This window comes from Oenanthe melanoleuca, chromosome 4, assembly GCF_029582105.1.
Source record: "Oenanthe melanoleuca isolate GR-GAL-2019-014 chromosome 4, OMel1.0, whole genome shotgun sequence".
In the NCBI taxonomy this organism is placed as follows: Eukaryota; Metazoa; Chordata; class Aves; order Passeriformes; family Muscicapidae; genus Oenanthe; species Oenanthe melanoleuca.
The window spans coordinates 9,576,617-9,594,700 of NC_079337.1; the positions used below are offsets into that span (position 1 = coordinate 9,576,617).

The 18,084-nt window shown below is 46.2% G+C and overlaps 1 protein-coding gene across 2 annotated transcripts in view; it reads right to left on the reverse strand.

Annotated features, from left to right (window-relative positions):
- MAML3 (mastermind like transcriptional coactivator 3) overlaps nucleotides 1–18,084 on the reverse strand; it is a 210,612-nt gene that overhangs the window by 9,020 nt on the left and 183,508 nt on the right. For both annotated transcript variants that reach the window (XM_056490527.1, XM_056490526.1), the window contains exon 3: nucleotides 1,020–1,259. In XM_056490527.1, coding sequence (XP_056346502.1) covers nucleotides 1,020–1,259 — 240 coding nt within the window. The remainder of the gene's footprint in view (nucleotides 1–1,019; nucleotides 1,260–18,084) is intronic.

Here is an 18,084-nt window from a genome sequence, read left to right on the forward strand (position 1 = left end):
ATTAAGGAATTGGTCTGGGTAAATAGTAATGTTTTTCTTTTTTTTTTTTTTTGCAAGTCTTCTTTTAACCCATGTCCATTCTTTGTCCCAGATCCCTGTGCAGCTGTGCACAGATGTGCAAGACCGCAACTAGAGCTAGAGGAGAGGACCTGTGGCTGTAACTGCAGCTGAGTGCTTCTGCTGGGGTAAATGCACCATTAGATGCCAGGTTGAGCTAATTTTTCCAGCGCCTAAAATCCAACGTGGCTACCCAGCCAATCTCTTCTTTGACAGCCCTTGCTGAAATACCCTGAAGAGAGATGTCCTAGGTTACAATGTAAAGATGTGCCCAAAAGTATGTGTTCTATCACCATCTGCTGAAGCCAGGTGGGGCAGTGATTCTTGTCTCTGTGGGAGATATCCTCTGCTAATGGGCCATCTGTTAAAACCAGGTGGGGCAATGTTCTTTGTCTTTCCCAGTACTCATCCTTCCTCCACGGAGATATCTCCTGTTAATGGGCCATTGAGTCCCACTGCATGACTGATAAAATTACATCACCCCATTGGGAGATGCTCCACCCAGGGGGAGGAGCCAAACATTTCCTACCTAGATAAAAACTGAGATTTGGAACACCAAAGTAGCCTTTTCCCACTGGATTTCAGAGGAAAACTGGACCTTTCCACATCATCACTGGAGGAAAACTGCACCCTTCTACAGGACCACTGCTTCAACTGAACCATATCTGTCACTCCAGGGGGACTGCAGCCACCATTTAATGGGACTGTACCAACACCTTGACTGATGGTGGGTCAGGTTGTATTCTGACTCTGTCAGTGGTTTTTCTTTTGTACTATTGCATGTATTTTATTTTTCTCTCTTTTCCTATTAAATTGTATTTCTGACTTGCAGTATCTCACTGGTTTTGCTTTCAAAACCGTTACAAGAGAGAATTCCCAAATCTAGAAGGAAGGGCTGGTGCTGCACTGTCTGCAGCGCTCACCCCATCCCAGCACATGTTGGAAACAGATGGATACCGTACCTGCTCCGCTAGGATCTGCTGCTGCTGCTGCCTGTGCTCCCGAAGAAACTGCTGCTTCTGCTGCTCCATCACCTGGAGCTGTGCTCTCTGCTCCATCAGCATCTGCTTCATGATGGCTGCCTGGGGCTGGCTCCCCAGGAAGTGTCCCCCGGAGCCGCTGCCCGTGACGATGCTGCCGGAGCCTGCCGGGACAGAGGGCTGCATGGGCCCCGTGGGTCGTGACAATCCCACCTGGTGCTCCTGTGCAGACAGAGGGAATGCCTAGTTACTGTGTGCTCCACAGGCAGGGGAATCCCAGCTCGCCGAGCTGAGGAGGCACAGTCTGTGGGTGAAGCCTGGAGAAAGATCAGTTCATGGACTGCTCCCACAGGGAATATTTTCCTCTTTTCTCCTGGAATTCAAAGCCCCATAAGTAAAGCAGGAGCACTTTATACTTAATTAATTAATAGTGAAATAATGAAGTTGTGAGCCAAGTTCTTTTTGTTCCTCAGAGTCATGTTTTTCTATACTTTTTCTCCTTTCTCAAGGAGGCAAGTATATTTTCTCTTCCTTTTCGTTTCCCTCTCTCTGTAATAGTGATTTAACACAGCCCCCTAGATTGAGGAGCCAAGGTGTTAGGTGCACACAACCAACAGTGGGAGCTGCCAGCACTAATTCCTCTCCAGAACCTCAGGATTTAACTCCATTATGTGTTTATTCAAGATTTCCATCCTGCAGACCAACGTGTGCAGCTGGAAGGAATCGGGGCAAGCGCCTTCCCTGCATACACCCCACTCTCTCTTCATGTTCTAAACCCCATTTGCTGCCTTTTAGCGCTGGGAAAAGCACCAGCGAAAGGTGGGAAGGGAAATTCCAATCCGCGTCCCGGCAGAGGGACGGGATCGGGATCAGCGGAGCCGTCCCGGCGCTGTCGCTGCCGGCAGGTGGCGCTGCTGACCCGCGGCCCTGCCCGAGCGGGACCGAGCGGAGCCGAGCGGGACCGAGCGGAGCCGAAAGGAGACGAGCGGAGCCTGCTCTTCCCGGCGTCGCCGCGGAGCATCCCCGGGAATTCCGGGGAGCATTCCCGGGACTCGGCTGAGGTCTCCCGAGCCGCCACCGCCCAGCCCGAGGCTGCCCCGCGGCCACGGCGAACGGGACTCGCCGCCAGCGCTCCCTAGGGGAGCCGTCCTTGATGCTATTTGAAAACTAGAGACTGCCTGCCCAGTCCCTGCTTCGGGTGTTAAGATACCTATAGAACCTCTTCAACTAATGAATAGAGACGAGAGGTACTTAATGAAAACCACGTGCTTGATGGAAAGGTCCTGTATCATCATCATCATCACTTCAGCATCCTTTGTGTAAAGCCTGCCAGGATGATGCTCAGGTTCACCTGCCTCACCCGGTGTTTGAGTTATGCCAGTCACTGTGATCTTGGTACAGAAAGGTCATGGTGCAGCATCCACCTCAACCCACACAGGGAAAGGGTTAAGTTCAGTGCTGGAGTGTAGCTTGGGAAACCAGCATCAGCCTTTCTGCATGAAGGTCAGGTTTTCAAGGACCCCGAGGAAATAACAAAATAGAATTTGTCCACATCTCTGCTTTTCACAGATAGTCCCTGAAGGGCTCTCTGCTGAAAGGCAGCTCTCTGATACTTAGGTTCTTTCCCCTTTTAACAGGTTTGAAAGTTCTCTCCCTGTTCCCCTTTCCACTTCTGCCCCCATCCCATCACCCACTGCACTCTGCACGTTACAGCCTCGTCAAGCACGGTCCCTGCAGCATCCCAAGGGCCAGGGCTGCAGCAGTGGCTGGGTCTCCTCCAAGCTGTGCTCAGGGAATCACTAAGGATCCCTCCTGCACCAAACCCTTCACCCACCCCTGTCGCTGAGCTCCTGCTTTCTGTGCTTTGGGGGGACACACACATTTATTGGCTGTCTCCAGCAGAGCTGGTGGCAAAGGCTTTTTCCTACCACCCCCAGGCCCTCCCCCGGCTTCTGATGAAGTCATCAAGCTACCAATTGCATAACTGATGCACAGGACTATCCTGTGTTATACTGGGATATGGGCCAACTGCTTCCATTTATAGACAAAAGCAGGGCCATGCTGCCAAAATAACAGAGTCTTTGCTGCAGCCACTACAAGGCAAAGAAAAAGGAGGGGGAAAACCCCAGGAGCTGAAGGGCAGGCTGTGAAGTGACATCCCTTGGAGCTTCCTCTGTGAGCTTCAGTGCACAGCTGCCTTTGGGGCTGCAGCCTTTAAAAATAAAATCTTCCTGCAGAACTCCTGTCCTGGCTCCTAATGCTCACCCCACGGAGAAAGCACTCCATTCTCTGATGGATTATGTTATAAATTCATTCTGGAGTTTAAAAGGAAGAAAGCTTTGAAAGGAGCCCCACCAGCTGATGGGAGCCCCGTGCACTGTAGCCACAGCAGCTGAAGGAAATGCAAAGATTAGCACACAGGTGTCACTTCCAGTGTTGTGTGTTTAGTGATTTCGAGGTACATCATGAAAACTTCCTGTTTCTGTTAAAGCCAGACCTTCTTCATCTAGACCATTCTCCTGCCCAGAACATTTCTTCTCCTTTCCTTTTTTATTCTTGGCAAAACCTCTTCCCAACTGATAATGAAAGGCCCTTCTGAGATCACTGGGAGCAGCCCTGGGTTGCGTGTCCTGAAAATAAGAGCACAGCCCAGGCTAAAAGTCTCTGCAGGCAGGAAAATGCTCCCTAGCACCTGGGAGCAGAGCTCTTTCCCCAGAGCTTTAGTCTGCAGGGCACTGCTGCTGTTATCCTCCAAGGGGAGCGTGGGGAGATGACACCTGACACCTGGGAAAATAGTGCAATGTGATTTCTCCTTTTTCACTCTGGCTCTGTCTAACACCACCCAAAGCCACTGTGTGCTGCTCTCAGGCTGCAAACAGCTCTCTCCTGCTAACAGGGGCTCGAGCAGAGTCATTCCAGTTGGGAGCAGTGGTGCTGCAGCTCTGCTGCAGGGTCCTCAGCAGGGACAGGTGAAGCCAAGAGCTGGTTACATAAAGGGAGGATGGTGCCAAGGCCTCTCAGCTGTGACACAGAGCGAGTTCAAACACAGGCTGGCCCTGCCCCTGCAGCCTCAGCTGCCCATTTTTAAGGCAGCCCGGGACAGAATTAAGAGCTTGGCCCCTGGGACAAAAGCAGGTATTGAAGGAGCCAAAGAGCTGCCTGTTCACAAAGCTGTTTCCAAATGGTCAGCATGACATACCTGGACAGGTTTGTAGAGCTGCAGGGCACCAGGTAAGATGAACCTGTGCAGGGATCTGACTGCCTACTTAGTGCCTCCACAGGAGTTGCCCCCTGTGGATAATCACGAAGGAAGATAAATCCTGTGTCCTCCCAGAGTATTTCCAGGCCTCTACTGGAGTGATGGAATACTCTGCAGGAGCTCAGAGTAACATGTGTGATATGTACAGTTGTGCACAGTAAAAGGATAACAAAGGGGAGGGGAAATGAGATTTTCCTCTTTGTCTCAAACCTTATGAGGCTCTTCCTTATCATGCAGTAATTTATTCCTTCTGCATGTCATTCAATCCCCGACTGCAGCTAAAAGCCATCACACAATTTCCTTTCAGAACAAGCAGAACGACCACCAGTGAAGCCCCAAGAACCAGGCAGGGACACCCATTATCCCTCTGTGCACAGGAGCCAGCTCTGCTCCCACTGAAGGCCAGGGAGCCAAAGTGGCACCTCAGGGAAAAGGGGGCTGCTCCAGGCAGAAACCAACAGAGGATGGGTATTCCACATCTGGGAGCAAAGCATTGCCCAAAAAGCTGAGACACACAGGAGAGCAGGGTTGTGAATGTATAAAATGGACAGACAGACATAATTTTCTGTGCTGTTCTGTGTTGTGTGGGCAAATGGATATTGAAAATAAAAAGCAAATAGAAGCCAGGAGGTAGCTTATCCTGCACACTGCATCAGAAGAATGACACTAGAAAAATGTATACAATCAGGCATCTACATTTTAGAGTTGGAGCAGAAAAAGTAGACAAAAAAATGATTTGTGGCAGAAAATGCCTGCCAGCAAGTGACTTAAAGAGCTCAATCCATTTAGCTTACCACAAAAAGAACGGAGAGATGCTTTGACCATGGTGGATAAAAATACCTTCATGAGCGAAGAAATTCCTTAAAGAGCTCTTTTATCCAGCAAAGAAGGCAAAACCAGATACAATGACTGGAAGCTGAAGACAGATTGAAATCAGAAAGAAGCAGCACATTTTTACCCTGTGATTCCAGTCCCCATCAGAAATGGCAGATCTCCACAGTTTGATGTCTTCAAGGATGAATGCCTTCTGGATGAACACAGCCCTAGTGCAGTGCAATGGGTGTGATGTACAAGGTAGAGCAGCTCTGTCTGCCCTCACCTCTGCACAGCCCTGAGCTGCTGCTGGGGACACACAGCCTGCATGTCTGTGTGTTAAAAAGAGGCCTCTCCAAACTATTACTGGGATCAAAAATGTTACCCCATTTCCATACACTAGGTCACAGTAAAACACCTTCTCTGCCCAGTGTTTTCAGAGCAGCCTGAAAGTGCATTCCTACACTCCCTCAGAAATATTTCTATTGAATTCCTTGTAATGTTGAGACTTATTGTGTCTCACAAGGATCTTAATCCCCTCTCTAAATTAGACTGCCCACAGCAAAACCACCTTTCTCAGAATGGTACCATCTGACAGACGAAGAGAATTACAAATCCATTAATTTCAGACTTCTGGGGGTGTTTTTTGCCTGAGAAAAACCATTGTATAGGACGAAGGGATGGAATATGCTGGTTCACAACTCCAGCTCCAGCAGCAGGCTCAGCAGAGCAGATTGCTTCACCTATTTCTTCTGTCATCCAGCCTCAGGGAGGGGCTGCAAACCTCTCCTCTCCCCCCAGGCCCTCGGTTGCCATGGTCTTTCATACAGCATCTGAGCAAACAAGATCCCTCTGATGTTTGACACCAGACCTCTGCATGCAGCCAATTTGTTTTCCTTTCACCTCTCCCCGCCTGCATCTCTCCTCCCTGTGTTTTCCATGCAGTTTATTCTGCCCACAGAACAAACAGGATCTGTCAGACTTTGGTGTATTTTTGTTTTCTTCTAGGAATTTTCCAATGTCTTCATTTCTGTTGATGAAGTAGGGAACAAAAGGCTCTAAAAAGAGCAACTGTTTTTCTAATACTGTTTAAGAGCTAAAGGCTGGCAGAAGTTCTTCTCAAAGCCTGTGAGGACACGGGGCTTTGCTGGCAGCTCCCCACACACACAATTCTGCTCCAGCTCAGGGGTTTAACTCCACAAACCCTGAGCACAACTGAAGGAATTCAGGAATGACCGGATTCAGAAATGCAGCATTTCAACAGAATGCTGCTGAACATCAACCAGCCTAATAAACCAGGCTTGTTTCCTCTTTTACAAAGAATAGATCTGGTGATTTCTCCCTTCCCTCAAGAAAGAACCCTTTGCAGGGGAAATCACTCCTGCTTTCAGTTTTGTTTATTCTCAGTTTCACCAGCATGGTGAAAGACCATGGTATGGAGTGTAAAGATATAATGGTTGTGTTTGTGCACTGAGAAGTATTCATTTATCTCAGATAACTATTTTCCTTTTAATTGCAATTTTAATTGGTCTTATTATTTTTAGGAGAAAAAAGAAATAAAGCGGATCACCCCAAATTCAAACAAAAAGACCCTCTTTTACATCCATACCTTAAAGGAAAAAAAAACAAAACAAAAACAAAAAAACAAAACAAAACAAAAAAAAACCAAAAAAACAAAGGGAGAAATAAGCACTGGGCCCCAGGCAAGGCTGGTGGCAGGGAGGGAAGGAAAGCAAGGATTTGACAAAACAAAAATGCCCAACCTTGTATTTTAGGCATATTGTGAGGGCTGTAATTACTCCCCTCTAAGACTGCTGCATGAAGCTGTGCCATCATGGCATTCCACACTGTGCCCTACCACTCAGAAAGCAAGAGGGAACCTTCAGGGGGCCAAAGGCAGGAGAAAGGAGCTGAAAACCTGGCCCACTCCTAAGCTTTTCCATGCCACATCCCTGCTGCTTTCTCCCACAGCTGAGGGCTTCCAAGGATACAAATCAGCCCCACAAGAGGAGCTGGGAATTGCCATTTCAGTGCCAGCTCGCCTCTGTCTTGGTAGGTTTCCTGGGACTTTACAAACAGGTCCTGGGGAAAAATGAAGTGAGAGCTGAGCTCATGGAAGCCACTGGACCCTGAAGCTGGTGATAGAAATTCTCCTGCTGCAGGTTTTAGCTTTAATCAAAGCCTCCTTCAAGCCCATCCTGGAGCAGGAGGGAGGAAAGCTAATGTGAAGTGTAAGGATAATCACAGCTAGAGAGCCCCTAGAAAGAGGGAGAGAAGAAAAATGGAAGATGAAAGCAGGCAAATGGTTTAAACAAACACTCACACAGGGCCAATGAAAAGGGGGAACAGAGGGAAAATGACACAATAAAAATAAATGCTCTAAGAGAAAGAAAAGCTTCTAAGCCCACACAGGGAAAAATATGGGGCTTGGAAAAAGCAAAATTGTAAGAAAAAGATGCTCTAATGGAGCTCTCTAGAAGTTAACACTCCCCATTATCAGGCAGCCCCTTTCCTTCTAATGGCCTGAGCCTGTACCACATTATCACCTTGGACCCCATGGAGCTCACTGGTTGTTGAGGTATTTTGAAGAGCCTGGCTCTAGCTCACTCCTAGCAGAAGCTGCCTGAAGTCTCCTGTGGATGACTGCAGAGATTTTTATTATTTTTTTTTTTACTCTAGCTGGAATTTTGTTAAACTTCCTCCTGGTTGTTTTGTTTGAGCATAAACAAAAGGTATTTTTTCACACTTAAAGGTGTTTTTCAGATCCCTTTTTTCTGTGCTGCGATAAATTAAATCTTTCATTTTTAGAAATTCCAGCTTGGCACTTGTGTTGCTCCTCAGCAAGCAGTGTGTAATTCACCAAGCCTGAAAGAATCCTGGCTGAGAAATAAACACAGTGGGCCATATGCTCTCCTTCCCATATGCAGAAGGCACCTTACCTCAGAAATTGGGAAGAAGCTGCAATCACCCCCATGGTGTTGCTTCTGCCAAGGCAAAAAAAAAAAAAAGTACACAGAAAAATGTATGGCAAAGGCTCTCACAGAGTAGAGAGCACAACTCCAGGGACCTCTCCTGCTCTGTCCCTGACCCTGTACTGGTCTCTGGCCCAGTAGCAATGTGGGGAGGGGTCAGGGAGTGTGTCCCCATGTCCCTGGTGCTGGCAGTAAAGCTGCTCTGTCTTCCTGGGTATTTCCCTCTCAGCTGCCTCTTTCACACTGCTCTCCTCTCCCTGATTCACAATGTGCCCTCAGGAGAGCGAGATCACTCACCAGCAGGGCAGGGTGAAGTGAGGACTTCCCTCTGCTCTGTGCCCATGCAGGACACAGAGGGACAGTGTGCCTGGGATACACAATCACTCAGATCCCTGCTGGGCTTCAGCAGATTGTCCGTGGGACTGATAAAAGCATTGGTGCTTGTGAAGAATGCTCATCTGTACCTGTTCATGCATGAATTCCATGATCTTCCTCTGCCTGACAGTGACTCCAAAGGGCTAGAATAGCTCCCTTGCCTTGTTTGCATGTGCTTGTGCATGTGCCCCTCTGGAGGTGGGACTTCATCTCAAATGGAGAGCCCAATATTTCCATAGGGTAGCTGGCAGGCCCAAGGGAAGTGGTCCAGCTGCCTGGCAAAGCAGCAGAATCTTTGCTGTGCTTTGACATAACTAGCTACTGATAAACTGAGCTGGTTGGGATGGCACAACCAGGTTTCATTAGCCAGTTCTTTAAACATCCTTGAATCCAAAGCAACCCAGACCACCTAGTTCCAGCACTTGAAACCCTTTTGGTTTTTTTTCCCCTCTTGGATGTTGTCCTTGTGTTTCCATTAGCCACCTGGCCTTTACTTTGACACAGTCATCTTAGCCCTACTTAAAACTGAGATGTGGCATTCTGATTTGGGCTATGCCTAGCTTGTCCTTAAGATCCATAACCTCTACATATACTCCAATACTGTATGGCTCCCTCTGTTTATACAACTAAGGAAAACCTCACAATTGAATTAATTTCCTTTGCAAGGCCTAACTCAGCTCAGGTTTAAGAAGAATTTGCTTTATCCCTAGACTTCCAGGTCTCTAAGGCATAGCGTGCTTTGCTGAGCAAGTCCTTATTAGTGCTATCTGAGGCTTTCTAGATGGCCTTGATGCCTCTTAAGCTTTAAATTTCCTCTTTTTTTTTTTTTTTTCTCCCTCCACAACATGAATGCTTTTTTCTGCCTCCTTCTATGCTGCCACCTTCCTAATGCCTACTTATCTTTGCCAGCTTAACTAGCACTCCCAGTGCAACCCCAGCTGCCTTTTTGCAGCCTTGGACTCACTTCTGAAGCCCTGCCTTCACTGGGACAGGTTTTTGCAGAGGATTGTGTTGATCTCTCCCATGAGAAACTTAAAGTAAGACATGATCTCCCTCTATCCCACTTCCCATCCTGCCCAGCTCTCTGCTCCTGCCACAGAGGAGGTAGCTTCATCAGTGGTCCCCAGCCCTTATTCTTGTCCTGGCAACATCACTGGATCCTCTCTTCTCATGTCTCTTGCCCCTGTCTGCCTACTCCTTTTCTATATCTCACTCTCCTCTTGCTCTTCCTCATTGCAGCACAAGCATGCTTTATCTTCAAGCTTTAATAAAAATAAAAAAATAATTCCAAACAACCCTTGTCTCTCCAGCTCTCACTATCTCTTCTCACTGTCACTCTAGGGTTATTGAGTCTGCTGCTGATGATTTACATGATTTAGACTGAATTTAGGCCCCATCTCCAACAGTTTCTTTTTCAAACAGGCTTTCACAACTCTCCTGTCACAGAACCAGAATCACAGAGTCTCTAATTTTCTTTGACTGGCTGCAGCTCTGCACTATGCCAGGCTCTCTGTCATAGCCTGTCAGTCCCTTCTGGAAATCCAGATCTCCTTTCCCAGTGCTTCTACCTCACTCCAACACCTTCCTTTGCTTGCTCAGGGTTACTCAGAATGGTTCATCACTGCTCACCCTCCCACCTGCTGCTGTTCTGTGGCTCTGTGTCCTCCTGCCTTGTCTCCTTTCCTTCTCCCTGGTGTCTCAGAGTGAGTTCTCCCTCTGTACACATTCAGGAACCTTCTGTGCACCAGTGACTTACCAACCTGCCTCTGTCCCTGGCCACTTCCCAGTGTTCTGACTCAAGTCATGCCCTGCCTCTGGGATTACCTTGTGGATATCTGTCAGCTCAAGCTCAAAGTAGACTCCCATCTCACTCCCTAGGCTTGCTCTCCTTCCTGTTCCTTCAGTCCCTGTGGGCAGCTGTCACTCAGTCCATTCCCTGGCTGTTATCTGTGCCCCCATGCTCTGTGCAGTCCCACAGCCAGGCTCTTGGAATCTTATCCTGCTTGTAGACTGCCAAGTTCTGCTGTCCTGCTCCTTTTCTTGCCTGTCATCCTGCCTGTGCCATCTCTCTCCTTGTGGCCCTCTCTTGGATTCCCTTTACTCTGGATTTCCACACCTTCCCTTGCGCTCAAATTCAGCTGCAGCATGTGCCACCTCACACATCATCTCTCTTTCACTGCTGAGACTTTCTGTCACCCCATCACAACCCACTCTTTTCCACATGTTACATTTTAGCTAGGAGTGCCTTCACGCTTTCCTCCCTGCTGGATCTCATTCCTGGGAGGAGAGTCTCCCAATCACACAAATCTGACCCTGAACTGTGCCCCCAGTATAGTTATATTTGTAGAAGCTTCTGTCTCCATGATATCCAGAAGTCTCCTGCTTCCTTGTACTCCCTGGTGTGTTTGTCTCCCTGCATTATCTCTTATCTGACTCTTAGGTTAGAAGTATTTGTGGGGAAGGAAACATATTTACATCCTGCATCTGCAGAGAGCCCAGAACAATGAGACTCCTACACTGGGACTGTGGCTTAGAGGTGCAACAAATAGTGTAACAAATCCAACTTCAATCTGCATACAGCTAAATACACTATTTTATATTCTGTAGCTGTGAAAGCACCATTATTTCACTGTGCCCTTGCTTCACTACTTCTTCTCTTAAAAGAACATAATATAAGGATGAGCTATGGTGTGCTGAAAGAGCCAGGAAATGTTAAGTTACAGTTCCCATGGCAATTGTAACTCAGCCCCCTCCAGTGCAGTACAAAGGTTATCACCATGTACAATAACAGGGGATGCTGAACACATGCAAAGTGACCAAATTACTGTCCTGGCAGATAACCAGCTCTTTGAACTTCTGTGCAGGTAAAGTCTTAGGCATTTACTGGGCTTTTAGCATTTAAGTCTGGAAATGTGAAGTCCAATACCCTATAAATAAAAGTCAGAACTGTGTTGTATAGCAAGTAGCTGGTGTTGGCTTGGAGTCCTCCTTGATGAGACACAGTTAATGGCAATAAGAAATATTTTCATTACTTTATGAGCTCTGGTAGCTGTCAACTGAGAGAGGGATCTGCCGATCAGACAAATCTGGGGAGACATCAGTGTGTCAGAACAAGTGAAAAGACTTGACACAGAAGGCACATTTTTGTTGAGCAATTTGCATTTGCACTTCTGGACAAATTCTACATTTCACATGCAATTCACAAACTAACAGCAGCATTGCTAATTGGTGCAGTTGCCACTCAACTCTGGTGCCTTGTTTGAGCTATCACTAACGGGAATGAAGACTACAGTCTTTCTTTAGAAAAAAATGCAGCAATTATTTTCCAGACTTTGAGTTGCCTTCCCCCTGCCCCCACTTTCATCCTTGTAATTTCATTATCTCAGTAACTTAAAAAGGATGTGGAATAGAAAAATGCAAATCTCAGAAAAGTCCTGCTGGAGTTATTAATTAAAAAAAACACTGTTTGCAAAAAATGATGCCCTTCATTAATACACCCTGCCATCACTGACAGGGTCCCAATGCAAAGCTGTGTCCATAGCTGAAAAACAAAACAAAACAAAACAAAAAACCAGTAAGCAGCAGAGCACTGGTGACTTAAATCCCAGTCACCAAACCAAGGCTGTGCTCTGCAAAAATCTAAAATGGTGATGGAATGACAGAACCTCTCTGCTCCCTCTTAGGTGATATTAGAAGTTATTTAACTGAAAACAGGGCAGATCTCCCATCCATCATTCTTTATCCTTTGTAAAGTTGAGTCTCCTGAGAAAAGGAAAAAACATCCATAATGCAGCTTTCTATTACCACTGCTCAGAATGCTCAGACAGCTGCAGCTCAGCTGAAGGAAGGTTTGGCTGACTCATTTTTGTAAGTCAGATGGCTATTTTTAGGGAACACTTCCTTTAGGCCCCTACAGTGCAAAATCCAAAGGAGCTAATGACATTGACAGGTGCATAGATTGTCAGTGACCTCCTCTAGCTTAGCATTCACATTTCCTTACTACATTTTTTTCATAATGTATAGTGGACAAGGGAACAACCTACAATTAAAGATCTTCCAAAGCAATTTCAATACCTTTTCTATTCAAATGCTCAATGAGAAACCAATGTGCAATAGCCAAAAATGGAATAGCACGAGAAAAACTATACAGATGCACCTAGAGCTAAATAAATCTAATTCTGAAGAACTTGGTGCTAATGGCATATTTTGGTTGCGTCTTTGTGGATGAATAAGTGTAATGCACTTTAATTCTGACTGATCTTTCTGAAGCTGCAAGAATCCCATCCCCTTTCTTGCTTCCCTTGAGACCTCCTTGGCCCCATCCTAAGGGTCCAGCTGACTGTTGTAGGAGTCACCAGCAAAAGCTACATCTTATCCACATCTCCCAGCTGTGCTCTCCTCAGAATGAATAAGAAAAGCTGCAGTAAAGCCAGGAACTCCCAATCCTGATCACGAGAGGTCGGTCCTGGATGCTGATGTTGCTTTATTTTCTGGAGTGAAGCACAAAGCAAGTTGTTGGGCAAACTCCTGTAGTACAGCAAAACCAACAGTGGCTCTGTGAAACCACAGGCTGCACTTCCCAAGGGTAGAGCAGGGCTCCAATTTACCAGCACATGGTGTGGCTGTCAGCTGTGAGTCTACAAAAACTGCAGAAGATAGCTTTGGACCTCTTAATGCCTTATATCTGATATGTGGAGGGACTGGGGAGTTTACACCTTCCCACCTGCTTAAATATAATTCTCTACAAAATATCAAACAGATGCATTCAGCCCTTTGTAGACATATCATTACCTTATGTGTCCAAGTAACACACATCTGTAGCATATTGGCAGTACACCTAGTTCATGTGTGGGAGACTCCCAGGTTCAAAGTCTCTAGTGTTTCTTTTGTTCTCTAATGAATCCTTCTTTTGTTTAGCTCCACCTCCCTTTAGGTTGTAGCTCTGTCATGAGCATCTGAATTTTTTTTCTCCAAAACTACCTACAGCACTGCAATAGACTGGGTACCTAGTAGGAAACACCTAAATGAATCACAGTTCTTAATTCAGACAGGTTTAACAGGTCTGGGTCACTTTTCAGCAGCACTGTTGCTTCATTAGAAAACTTAGTAACCAAATATTCCCCCTAACATCAGGAGGTGAGATTCCTGTGTCATATTCTAGCTGGTAAGCTGAGTTCATTATGTTTCAAATAAAATATGCAGTCATCATTACTTACATAGGAGTGTCACAATTTTTGTGACTCTCTGAAGATTCTCATCTGCTTCTTAGTGTTCAAAAATCAAAGCGCTCAGGCATGTCCATGGTACCTCCTGAAAATGTTGAGGTGTATCCTTTGGATGCAAACATTTTGTTGAATTTTCACTGGATTTCAACCTAATTACTCCACACCTGATTTTCTAGATATTATGTATGAAAACACTCATGTAAGACTGAGATATCTCTGGCACACAGACTGGCAGCTGTGGTGTCCATCAGAATCACCATCCATCCTGGTGCTGGTCATCTTTCACCAAAAGCTACCAACAAGTTCAGGGAATCAAGGAGCTGAAGATGCTGCTAAGGATCTACTGCCACAGATAGGCACAAAGAGAGAAAGTCCTTAGCCATTTGGCTGTGAATGAAATGCAGCTTTTAGAAAAATGCCAAGTTGATATCCACTGGACATCTCTGGCAGCTGAACTGCACTTCCCTGTCCTGCAGTTAGAATACCTGGGCACCCTAGTAGGTTGTATAAAAAGGATTGGGATTCTTAGCATGGTGACACGTGTATAACTTTGTCAGACATCTCCAAATTGTAACAGAGTCATCAGACTTCAGTGTTCAGTTTGTCACTGCAAAAACATCAGCTCCTTAACAAGCACAACACATTAGTGATGTGCATTGTTGCTCCATACTCATCAACTAGAAGTATTATTTTTATTTAACTGTAAGTGGCATGTTTTCTTTGCTGGCTTCCTTCCAAATTAATCTGTTACTCTGAGCTGAGGTAGTAGTGCATGTTTTCACTGCTTACAATGAGACATTTCTCTTCTAAGAGATATAAACACACCATTGCCTGAAAAAGGCATGGTGACAATGCTCAGGAAAAAACCCCAAGCATTACTAAACCTCATTCTTCCTCTCCCTGGCATTTCAGAAACAATCCTGCAGCAAACTCCAGCTCCTTAGGCTAGCCACTAAAATCAGCAGAGATGCAAGCCAAGGCAGAGCCACAAGCCTTCAAAAGCTGCTGGGGAAGTGGTCCAGGAAGCTCGTGGAGTGGCCCTGTCTTCCTGCTGCTCCTCCTCACTGCACACTGTGAGCCTCTGTCCTGTGCTCTCCATGGTGACTGGAAGTGCTGTGACAGCCACAGTTGTCACCTTCCTTTGGAAAACCAAACAGCTCCACACTCACACAGATCAAAAACCAAATGCATACACAGAGGAGGAAAGCTGCTGCATCTTCAGCAGGTGCTGGGCATGGACACAGCTGTTTGCAGAGAAAATGACTGAAGATTTATAATGGCAAAATCAAGGTGCACAACATGAAGAACTAATTAGCTGTATTTCATTCCTTCAAAATATTTCCTTGTGATCTAAATGGTGTGGCACCAATGTGGCAGTTTGGTGATTGTATGTGAAACAAGCCAGTATTGTGTGTCTAATTTGCAGGTTTTTTTTTACTGTTATTATCCCTCACTAATCTTGGACTGCTTCAAAATTGACTTTCTCATCTTTCTTAAATGCTGTGGCCTTGTGCAATTGAAAACCCACAACATTGTTCTGCAGCCAAAGTCTGCCTGGAGGGTGAAAACCTTCCTCCTTAATGATCACACTGCGTTTTCTAGGGGTGTACAAACAAGATTAGCACAGAGAGGTCCAAAGATTGGTTAAATACCAAAACAAACTTAATTGCCTAATTAATTGAACTAGGCCTCACCTCCTCCAGAATGGCTCGACCTGTTCAGCACTGAAAAGGCTGGTGTTGACACTGCCCCTGTTTGTCTGGGTGCATGTCAGCCCAGGAAAGTATATTTAGCTCCAGTGCTCTTGCATCTCACAGCTCCACAGGAAATCTCTGGAGTCAGAGCTAAAGATATCACTGCACAGCTGGAAATTCACAGCCAGCTGTAAAAGTGGGGCTTCAGTGGTGGTCAGAGTGCTCAACAGCCTCCTTTCAAATGAGCAGGGAGGCTGAATAAAACACTTCACTGTGCTGGGTACACGGCAGGCAGGATGCACCCATGGAGCCCAAAATAGCAACACAGGAGGCTCTTCTCTTGCTGGGGTAAGGCTGAATTGATACACCCTGTTCCCAATCCCATGCTCAAGAGTAGATGGGAGGGGGAGAAGTCAGGAGAGACAACTGGGGACTAGTGCTGAACAAGCACACAGAGATCTCCTCCTCCTCCTCCTCCTCTGAAGCTTTCAGAAATTTTGAGAGTTGTCAGATCCATTTCAAGAGAGAGAAATCATAAAAGAGAACACACATCCAACATAGGCTTTCTTTTCTATAAAGAAGGTACCAATTCCAGGGCAAGTGAACAGAGAGAATCCTGTCAAATCCTTGTCCCTGATGGTTTTAGATGGCATTAGGACCAATGCTTTCATGGCCCCTGGGCAACCTCTCCAGCACTGGGCACCTTGGCCACAACCTCACCTACACTGCCTGAGTCTTGGAGAAGGATCAGGCCCTTCCCTTCCCCACAGTTAATGCATGAATGCGACACAGAACCTTTCCCTGCCAAGATAATGAAAGGGCAGGATGCAAAACCAGCTCCTGTTTTCTGTTAATAAGTGCTTTCTTACACTATCTTATAATTTTTCTCAAGTGATGGCTGACTGTTTGCATTTCATCTCAGCTTTGGGATTGCTCTGTAGCATCCAAGTAATTCCAGTCAACCAGAGCACACCTCTCTTTGTGACAGGACAGCTCTGTGTGTTTATGAAGCAGGATCAAAAAGGAGTAAATGTAAACAAGTTGTCCCTCTTTGATCCTTGGGATCCAGAGTATTCTGTCAATAGCAATGTAAGGAAGTACATTGGCCTTAGGGTCCTGTATGCTGTTGATACAGGGGGGAAAAGGAACTTATTCAGAATCTTATTTAGATAAACCTGTTTTCTTTCAGGCAAAAAGCCTGGGGTGCCACCTTGCCTACAGCTGACTGTCTGCCAAGAATAGATAAATTTCTTTGCCTCCAGACAGGTCATTAACTGGTGGAAAGGGGGCAGGTGGATGTATGCAGCTTTAGGAAGTGTGCAGGATATGTTTTTATTAACCCCGCACAGGAGAAGATGTTGTAAGACTGGTGTTTGGCAGCCTGTTATATTCACAATGCAGAATTTGGACAAATCACTACAGTGCCTGATGCCTTAGCATCTCCTACAGAACAGCCACAGCTCTCTGATTCCAAGAAACTGCCCTAACCCCAGCAAGGCAACAGGATCCAGGGAGCTACAGTGCCAGCATGCTTTAGTTACATTCTTAGATCAAACATTTTCTACAAATTAAAGCCCAGAATTGTATTTCTTGTCTGCATGCCCCTAAACAAATCAACTGAAAAAACAAAAAAAAATTCCTCAAGACCAAAGAAAGAAAATAAATTTCTTTATTCTATGTGATTCTCTCTTCCTTTGAGCAATGTCACTGAAAACATGGGTTAAGAAGCAGGCAGGAGGAGGACAGAGGAAGGTGTGGAGCCCTTCTGCACCAAGGCTCTGGGGTCCAGCTGCCAGAGCCTGTGCCAGAGAGATCTCCTGGGGTGGCTCTTCAGCATGGTGACAGCTCTGCAGAGCAATGCACCATGCTCCCAAAAAGTTGCTGTGCCAAGTCATGACCCGAGTGGCAGACAATGGGAGTCAAGCCACAATCCCCTGAGTATGCACCAGATGCTTAGACTGCAAAACCACTGCTTTGGTTAAGCTGTCTACACCTGTCTACACTTTCTATTATGTGATTTGCTTTTAGCTAGAAAGGCTCTCCCTGGATAATCCCAGCGTTTCAGACCTGTATTGCCAGCAGTGCTCTCCAAGGGCACTGTTTAGAGAAGTGTCACGTACAAACACGGAATCACAGAAAGCAGTGATGGAGAAGATCAGCCAGCCTGTCTCTCAGCTCCCACGAGGACTTTTTTTGTCCAACACACAGGAGAATCTTGCAGCACATCAATGCTCCTTAACAAACAATAAAAAGCCTGGGAAGAGGAGGTGATCAAGAAGTTGGTGATATATGCCCGTTAGCAGACAGGTCCTTCTAGTGAGGCCTGGAGAGTGCTCTTGTTAAAAGCCAATTGGATGAGTGACATTTAAAAAAAAAAGGGATACATGTGTCACTTCTCCACAGCTTCCCCCTGGCTCAGTTCAGGCAATTATGGCATAACTACCAGGGTTAAGTTGAAGCCTTCCACTGTGTCAGAGTATAAGATAGAGAGGGACACTTTCAATGTCTTTGGGTATTGAAATCTCATTTGCAGGAAGGGAAGGCCTCCTCTGCCAGCTGTTTCTTTCACATCTGAAAGAAGAAAGTCAAAGTTGGTACAAAGGAAAAATATGGATGTTTTTTCCCAGTAGCTTTACCTGTGGTCTTTCATTCCCATGGCTGCTGAGAAAGGAGCCTCCACAGAGGCTCTCTGGAGTAAAATTGCCTTGC